Source organism: Setaria italica, chromosome VII (assembly GCF_000263155.2).
Source record: "Setaria italica strain Yugu1 chromosome VII, Setaria_italica_v2.0, whole genome shotgun sequence".
Lineage (NCBI taxonomy): Eukaryota > Viridiplantae > Streptophyta > Magnoliopsida > Poales > Poaceae > Setaria > Setaria italica.
Genome location: NC_028456.1, coordinates 13,266,875 through 13,276,317, shown reverse-complemented (window position 1 = coordinate 13,276,317; position 9,443 = coordinate 13,266,875). Strand labels below are relative to the sequence as shown.

The window sequence follows — 9,443 nt, the reverse complement described above, 5'->3', positions numbered from 1 at the left end:
AGGTCTCTGGGGACCCTTTAAAACCAGCCCTTAAGCACCTTCTCGCCGACATTTTATGCACCAAATTTCCTCCTATGAACCCCAAATTCGACCACGTCATTCTTAAATATATTCCCGTCGAGTCATCTACCAAATTCTATGAAAACACTCTTCCTTCCTCTATTTTCGGTTCACTCTCTCTCCGAGCTCAACAGGTAGAAATTTATTTTTGTTTATTTATTGTGTGCACGCTCGTGTGTGTCGTAGATCGCGGAGTGACCGAGGAGGAGGAGCCCGAAGAGGAGCTTGAAGGCCAGTACCGCGAGCCAGAGTCCGAGGACCCGTACCGCGAGCAGGAACTCCCGGAAGGCTTTGAGGATGGCAAGTCCAATCTCACCCTTTGATGCATATTTATCCTAATATTTCAAACACAACATATTGGCCGTTTTATAAGTTGCATATTGTTTTATTGCTGAAACCCAGTTGGATAGCCACTCCTTGATTGTTATGATTATTCCTTGATATCCTAGAATTATCTCTAAATATGATATGCTCTGTTTGGATGATAACTACTGCTAGAATGCTTAGGACCTCGTTACTCATTTTATTACAATTCAATTATGACTACAATGTGATTTATCAAAGAATAAAGGTGTGAGTGTTTTAAAGAGATAAATGGGTTTCGGGAAGTAAAAGGAAGAAAATGCTTAGATGAGACGGATGGGTGTTTCTTATGTGAAATGCCAAGTTGGGCTCGTACCTTAGTGGTTGAGCAGGTTGGGTGATATCCATTTTATCTTGGTTAAGGACCGAGTTGATGTGTCATCTTGCCTAACCCAATTTATCGTGCAACCACTCGACCTTTGTATGAGGCAAAGGCTTAGCATAAAACCCACTAGCAAGTCTAATAATCATCGGTGTGCTGGGTGAGCAATGGGAGATCATGGAGAAGGAGTAAGCACGTGTAGGCTTAGGTCCCAGTTACGACCTCGTTGATAGGTTCCTTAGCCCCATGGTTGCTTCCATGATGATTTATTAGGTCTTAGCTAAGGTGGGTAATGGCTTTGATAGGATCCGCACTGATACTACGGTGATCGTGCTGCGGTACCCTACTTGTGGGTAAAGTGTACACCTCTGCAGAGTTAAAACCTATTCGAACAGACGTGTCCACGATATTGGATGAGTTACAGTTTGGGCACATAACTAGCTTTTGGGAGATGAATGATTTTCATGGCATGTGTGGATTTTGGAAGTGTCCAACAATTGCGTCATGAGTTACCGCGGACGGGGAGTCCGGTAGCATTAAAACTTGGATCCTTTGTGTAGGATCAACCCCACTCAATTATTCGGTTACCAAATAAATGCTTTGTGAAAATCCTTTTGAAAATGAACCCTTGCATGTGTTAAAAATCTAGCTTTATTGCAAATGAACCTTGGCCTATTCCTTGTTATGACTTGTGCATATTCTTGTTGTATCCCCATCCGTGGGCGTGGTTGGACTTGTTGAGTACTTTTGTACTCACCCTTATTTTGTTGCTTCAGAGGAAGACCCAGACTTCGTTGCCGAGGACATCGAGTAGGTGGTTGCTTCCGCACCCAACGTTGCTTGTGGCGTTGGGCCTTTGCAAAATGCTTCCGCTGGCATGTAGTGCTGGGTGCTGCCTATGGTTCTGGTTTACCATAACTAGTGCCTACAGTTTGTTTGTGCTTTACCTCTTTTTGGCGTACCTTTCTCGCCTGCTCCCTCGGGAGTTGTATGTTCTTGAACCATCTGTTGAATAATTGTGTTATCAGCCTCCTGGGATTGATATTTATATCACATTTAGTCTCTACTTATGTGAAGACGCTTCAGATCAATGTTTGCTGCCCAAAGGACTTGGGGGCCTAGGGATTCCCAATCTGCAGCTCATGGGATTGGCCCTTTGGATGCGCTGGTTGTGGTTGTCACGTATGGATGGTGATAAGACTTGGTCGAGCTTTACCTTTAAGGAGAAAACGACAGCCAAGGTGTTCTTTGAGGCCTCGGTGATGGTCCAAGTGGGTGATGGTGCTACCACCCTATTCTGGATGGATAGATGGATCAATGGTTGCTTCATCAAAATGTTGGCCCCACATCTATGGATGGCGGTCCCAACAAGAGTAAGAAACATCCGTACCGTCAGGGATGCTTTTCAAGGTCGACGCTAGGTCCGTGATGTTTGCCGTGCTAGAACGGTTCAGGTCATTGTCCAGTACCTACGAATTTGGGACCTGCTAAGGAATCAAAACCTTAGTCAAGTCCCGAACAAGTTCATTTGGAAGTGTTTGTCGTCAAGTCTTTTCTCTTCTGCTTCGGCTTATCGTGCTCTCTTTCTGGGTCAGTCCCCGCTGATGGGAGCTCACCAGTTATGGAAAGTGCAGGCGCCAGGAAAATATCGTTTCTTTGGTTGGCTTGTGCTTTATGGTCGTTGTTGGACTTCTAACCGACTACGCCGTCACGGTTTGCGTGACAGAGATGAATGTGCGTTGTGCACCCAAGAGGTCGAAACAATGGACCACCTGCTTACGGGCTGTGTACACAGCCGTGAGACATGGTTTAGTGTCCTCAGATTCTTTGGTCTGCAGTGACTCATGCCACAGGTCAAGGCTCCTTTAGCCGAATGGTAGACCCAAGCAAGCAAGAAGGTTTATAAAACTCAATGGAAAGGCTTCGATTCACTGGTTCGGCTGGTCGCTTGGTCGCTTTCGAAGGAGTGGAACAGACGGGTGCATGAACGAACGGCGCTGCAGCCAGTGGCCCTAGCACCGGTGATTCTGGAGGAAGCGAGGACTTAGGGTCACGCAGGCTTTCAAGGACTCTGCTCATTGATGCGCCTTAGAATAACTTAGGTGGTGGTGTTTCTTTTTCTGTTTGTGGTTTACATCCCTGAACGAGTTTTTCCGTTTTTGACGTGATCGTGTATCATGATTGTACATGTTGAAACTTCTCTTCAAAATGAAAAACAGGCTATGCACGTCTTAAAAAAAAAAGTTCCTTCTGTTCAGACCATAAGTTATGCCTTCAATGCTAAACACCGGGACCCGATTTTGCCATTTTCATTCTTTTAATCTCATCTAGGGACAAACATAGTAGCTCTCTAGTCCTCTAATTTTCTCAAGGCAGCTCTGTCGGACTGGATGATTTCTGGATGTGATACAGTCACCGGCAACCACCTTGTATTGTTCAAATTTCGCTTCGTCACACTCAAGTGCAGCTTTCTTGCAAGCCCTGATACTTCCTAGAAAAAGTGAATGCGATGATAGTTAATGAGCTTAACTGTGGCAGTTCGGCCATAGAAAATAGCAATCCTTTTCTTAAGGAATACAAATTAGTACTACAATAACGCAAAAGTCTGTGGGCTGACCATTCAAATTGACATGTAGAAATACTTAAAGCAGGAGAAGAACTGACATAACTATATTCCGGGTTCTGGATGAGGAAATTCAGTTTCAACTAGGCCTATGAAATAGGTGTATGTGAACAACAGAATGAATTCGTCAATTCTATAGATTCCATGTACCTTCATTATAAACGAAATGAATATATTGCAGGAATGTTGCACTGAAATACTAGAGCTAAAATACACCAATGAAACGGCAACACAGGTTGACAGTGATGGAAGATGGGCATATCACAGCCTATCTAAATGACAATACTATCTACCAATTACTATGGTAGCAAGAAAAGAAAATCAACTACCGAAATGAACTACTAAAATCCATTACTACTATCAATTATTGAAAGGTTCAGGCTGCACTAAAATCAAGTGTCAGACCATCCACAGAGTAAGTCACTCACCACTCATGTCGAGCAGGTTGAATGATACAGGTATCTTCCCAATGCACCTCACCATTGTAATTGCAGCCCAAACTTTCTGGTGGTCATCACGTGACACACGGATAATGCAAAGCTTCGTTACAGGATTAACATACTTCACTGAAAATTAGCAGAGCTCATAATATTAAGAAGCTAGTACTAAACTCAATACAGCTAAAACTGCTATAAAATTAAAAAACGTTCAGTAGTAATCACTAGTAGTACCTTGTAATGATCCAAGAGATGCAGCTAAGCCACACTCCCCAAAGTTCAGTTGAATGCTGTCTCTTATAACTTTGGTTATATTAAACTGGGTGAGGATGACAGGGTCTTGTTCTCCCCTACCTGCATCTATAAAGACCTCCATCACCATGTACCTATTCTTGAAGTGAACCATGGTAACTACACACTTCTTTTCCTGCAGAGCTCCTGCACCCAGAAAAAAGGACCTAGCATCATAAATTTAAGAGAACCAAAGCAGATTTTGTTGCCTAAGTCACATTGCCTAAGATAAGACAGAATGGGGTAATGGTAGTAATGTAAAAGATCAATCATCTAGGAGGTATGCTGGACAGAATGACACTACATGTCAAGAGAAGGGCCAAAGTGGGAAGAGGTGACAAGTGCGGGGGTGTTTGGATATGAGGTGTTAAATTTTAACAGTGTCACGTCGGATGTTCGGATGCTAATTAGGAGAACTAAATATAAGCTAATTATAAAACTAATTGCAGAACCCTGTGCTAATTCGCGAGACGAATCTATTAAGCCTAATTAATCCATCATTAGCAAATGGTTACTGTAGCACCACATTGTCAAATCATGGACTAATTAGGCTTAATAGATTCGTCTCGCGAATTACACTCCATCTGTGCAATTAGTTTTGTAATTAGCATATATTTAATACTCCTAATTAGCATCCAAACATCCGATGTGACGGGTGTTAAACTTTAACACCTTATTGCCAAACAGGCCCTAAGTCAAGAAGCAATGATTGGTAGTTGTCATGACACTGATTGGTAGTTGTCATCACACTCAATTCCAAATTAATGTGGAATAATAGAATTCACAATCTACATAGCTAGTGCACATCCGTTCAAAGTGGAAAATAATTCTGCTAAAAGAAGCTATGGCAAAGGAAGCAATGCCTAAATGAGCTGGATGACTGCATCGTGCGAAGCAAAGCTAGTTTCCCCTAATTAGTGCTTGGCTAGATTCCTTTCAGTAGCTTTTCTATTCCTTTTTGTGTTTCCTCTTATTTTTGGATTTGTACTTTTTTCCTGCTTTTTTAATGTAATATAATAAGTAGGGGTGCGCCCCTCCTGTTCTTTGTTTCAGAAAAAAGGAGTTGGAAGCCAGTCATAATACATTCCTGTACGGTTCTCCTTCCAGAATAAGGATGGACTAGTGGATCAGTGTCATGCCTTCAGAGAATTCAACAGTTATGAGTTTTCACTGTTGCACAAACATAGCAAATTGAAGAGGTCTTAGGGTCCCTTTGGTTTGGCTTTCTAGGTGCTTTGGCTTCTAAAAAAAGCTAAAAGCCAACCAAAGGGACCAGTTTCCTCCCAAGTGCTTTCAAGAAAGCAGCTTTGGTGTAGTTCAATTTTCACAGCAGCGAACAAGGTGCTGTGGCCGGCTGTGGATTGGTGAGTTCGCGAAATTTACCCACCTGCCACTGATTATGTTGTACCGGTTCGCTTCTTTTTTCCCTTCTCTCCAAGCCGCGACACCCTCCCACCCCCAAGCGATGGAAGAGCGACGACGGTGCTAGGGTCCCCGGCAGCTCCCTGGCAGCCCGTCCCCGTGGCTCCCCGGCGGGCCCTCCCGCTGGCCGGCCGCCCCCCCTCGCGGCTCCGGCAGCCCCACCCCGCCTAGCCGGCTGCACCTCCATGGCTCCATTGCCGGCGCCAGGAGCTCCCCTCCAGCGGCGACCTTTCTCCGTCCCCGCAGCTCCCCGGCAGCCCCTCCCCGCTTGGCCGGCCACCCCTCCCTGCGACTCCGGTGGCCCCTCCCCACCTGGCCGGCCGCCCCTCCGGCGGCCCCTCCTCGCCTGTTCGGACGCACCTCCATTGCCAGTGCTAGGAGCTCCCACCGATTTGCAGCCTCTTCTCGTCCTCTACCGACCAGCGGCGGCAGCGCCCCTCCTTCTCTCCGGGCTAGCGGCGGCGAGCGCAGGTAGTAGTAGTAGTAGTAGTAGTAGGAGGAGGAGGAGGAGGAGGAGGAGGAGGAAGGGAAGGAGCAGGGGAGCAGGGGAGATGGAGGAGGGGGAGAAGCAGGGGAAGGGGAGGAGCAGCGGAGGAAGAAGAAGGGGCTGACGAGCGGGATCCACTCGTCAGTGAGAGGGAGAGGGTTGAGTGGGGTGGACTATAAATGACATGGGGGTCCGCTCGCTACTTATTCCAAAAGCCACAACTGTTCCACCAAACAGCTTTTCCATACCCCACAGCTCATAGCTACTTTTCCAAAACCTACATCTCAACCAAACACACCCTTAAGCTGTCTGTTGGCAGATGCTGCTTGATTTAAGAGCTATAAATATCAAATGGATCAATTCAGTAAGCCTTCTAGAACAATTTGACACATTGGTTAACAACAAAGATGAAACATCAAGCCATTGAGCCTTATCAACAGCAGTTGACTTAAATGTGAGGCAGCAATCAAATCCGCAACCCCAAAATACTGCGGTAGATGTGAAATTTTACATACCACCCAAGTGAGTGGGTTCAATAGGCATATTGAACTGAACCATCCTGGAACTAATTCAGAAGCTCCACAGACGTCAACGGTTTATACTGTTCAATGTCACATACTCCAGTTTCTTCTGCTAGAAGTTACGATTGGACCTAGCAGCTACTGTTCAATATTGATTCCATCTTCAGTATTCCCTGCCTGAACACTGAAATTTCTTCAACTAAAAACAGCAGAACCGAAAGGCATACCCAGCTCCGATCCATAATAACCTCACTAATTCAACCATGCCGACTCACTCAAGTGTATCAAACTCGCTTATTCCAAACATTAACGACTGAGATCATGGGAGCAGTGATCGGCTGATGGAGTATAGGGACTCACCAGCGGATGGCTGAGGCGCGCAGACGAGGAGGCCGGAGCTTGCGGGAGGATGAAGGTGAGGGTCGCGTGGAGGAGATGCGAGGCTGCCGGGGCGCGCAGAGCGTGGAGAAGAGGAGACGAGGATCCCCTATCCCAGCGACCGGAGCGGAGGCGGAGCGTCTGGCTTGCGGCGGCGGCCTTTGAGTGAGCACCCCCGTGCACGGGCGGAGTCGAGAAGCCGGGAGGGGGAAGGAGGTGACTACCAAGGCCCAAGATGCCCGCTGCGGCCCGCAACCGCAAGCAAGGGCACTGAAGTAGCCCAAGTTTGCTTTTGAAAAAATTTATGATTCGGAACTCAGAAGGCCCAGGTTTGGCCACGCATGTCATCTTTCTGATATTTTTTCTCTTTTAGAAAATATGATCTTTCACACAATATCCGCAAAAGGACAAGAAAACGCAAAAATCTGCGGCATGTTTAATTCAATTCGGTGTAATGTAGACCTGTTCGGTGTTCTTGGACAAGTTGTGGCAATATCTAAGGAGATCTTTCCCTTTTGTAGCATGCCTTTGCTAGGGATGAGCAACTTGCGCTGGCCGGTTCTCGTTTGTCTTGACAAATTGTAAACTTGTAACTTCAGTTGTTTGGTGTAGTTAGCTATCTGTATATTAAGTTTGGTTGTTACTTGTTACTGATATTGTTAGCAAGGCCCCAAATTAATTTCCTCAATATTGCAATGACACAGATCTTATGTGTGTTCTGTGAAATATAAGCTTAATAATAGATGAAGGTGAAATAGTCTTACACATGATCTCATGCCACACTCCAAATCCCTCAAAATTGAGTGATTTTAACTGTGCTGGTTTTTGAAAAAATTTAAAACTTTTTATTTGAATGTGTGGATCATTTAAACTCATTGTCAAACATAAGGTCAACCCTCTTTCTTAACTCTAAATTTAAAAGTTAGTAACTAAATTTGTGCATTTAAATTTAAAACATACTTGCACAAGTGATTTGGATTTTATTAGTTTAATTTGGATCTCAAAGGTGAGTTTGTATTTTCGGATTTAATCCAAAATACAAACTAAAGCTAACACGCCAATAGCATAAAAAAAATCTAATGTGACTAACTCTAACTTTGCACGCAAGCTGGTCACAACCTAACCAGCTCGGCCCGATCTGCTGACATCTTTCTCTTTCTTTCTTTTCTACTTGGCCCAGCAGCTCGGCCTGCTAGCCACTTGCAAGCCCAGCACAACCGGCCCAAACAAACTCAACCCGAACAGCCTGCTGCGACCCAGTTTGGCCTGCTCCGCTGGCCAGCACGGACACGCCAGCTCCTCCTCGCGTCTTCTTCACGCGGACGCCGCCGCTCCTCTGCGCCGCGCCGCTCTCTCGCTCCCCGTTCCTTTTTCCATGATGCTGTGACGCAAAACAGATCGGCGAGGACGCCCCGTTCAGCAACGGGATGTCGACACCCGCTCCTACCTACTCCCTCGCCAGGCCGCGAGCTCCCCACGCCACCACACGGCTGCGTGGATGCCAGCCGCGTGTCCCAGGCACGCCCGCCGAAGATCACTGGCTGTCCGCGCCCTGGAGCTCGCCATCGAACCCTAGCCTTCGGGCTATAAAAGACCCAGCGCCGCACCCTGCAACCCTCGCAAGGTCGAAAGGTTAGCCTTTAGCCACTGCCGCATCATCACGCTGTCACGCCACCATCGTCGTTGTGCTGCCGCTGCTACACACGCATGTTCGCACCGTTGCCGCCTTGTGGGCTTTTCCTCGAATACCTAGCGCACAGGCCTGCAAAGCCTCACAAGCCGCATGCCACACCGTGCTAAGCCACGAGTGATTCAGCTGACCACATCGGATCCCGGCTAACCCAAGGGTGCCCTACGTGGCATGAGACAACATGCCACGTCAGCTTGTGGGCCCACCTCTAGCCAGTGGGACCCACTTCTTTGACCAACCTTTGATAGGTCATACTGACATCACCTCAACACATGGTGCCACTAGAGGCTGCCACGTGACTAACCTGAAGGCTAACACGTCCCAATAGTTTTCTAAATTATTAAAATAAATTAATCTGCTTTATTTCCTTGTTATGTCATAACTAATTCATATTAGCTCAAAAATTATGAAATATGCTTCATTAATTTTCTATAAATGAACCGGTGTTGTTTGTAGCTTGATGTTATTTGGCTCTTCTAAATAAAGTTATTGGTCTTTTAGTTTTAGATGTAATGCTCGTTATTTATTGGAGTTATTGGTGTTTTTGCTTTAGATGTAATGCTCGTTGTTTATTTTCACGTCGCATCTCGTGTATGTTGTAAACCTATTTGAAGTTCCGAGCTGCGACGACTAAGAAGACCCTTCAACCTCGACTTCACCACCGAGGACTTCGACGACAATGAATAAGGTGTCATGTCACTCCTAATCATAAAGGTCCTATGCATGCTTAGTTGCTAGCGCTTTATTTATGATGCTTCGATGATGATTGACTGCATAGCCTATGTTTCTAGTCATGCCTTGATAATTTTTATCCTATTTTCCTTGTGTACCTACCTGTGGGCTAGCTAG

At 46.0% G+C, this 9,443-nt stretch overlaps 1 protein-coding gene across 1 annotated transcript; it reads right to left on the bottom strand.

Annotated features, from left to right (window-relative positions):
* Nucleotides 1-2,875: 2,875 nt before the first annotated feature.
* On the bottom strand, nt 2,876-7,107 carry LOC101759938 (probable ribonuclease P/MRP protein subunit POP5). The gene is made up of 4 exons (XM_004975163.2): nt 6,887-7,107; nt 4,040-4,243; nt 3,797-3,934; nt 2,876-3,236 (listed from the first exon to the last, which is right to left on the bottom strand). The coding sequence occupies exons 2-4, from the start codon at nt 4,209-4,211 to the stop codon at nt 3,073-3,075; spliced, it is 474 nt and encodes a 157-aa protein (XP_004975220.1). The 5' UTR covers nt 4,212-4,243; nt 6,887-7,107; the 3' UTR covers nt 2,876-3,072.
* Nucleotides 7,108-9,443: the final 2,336 nt, after the last annotated feature.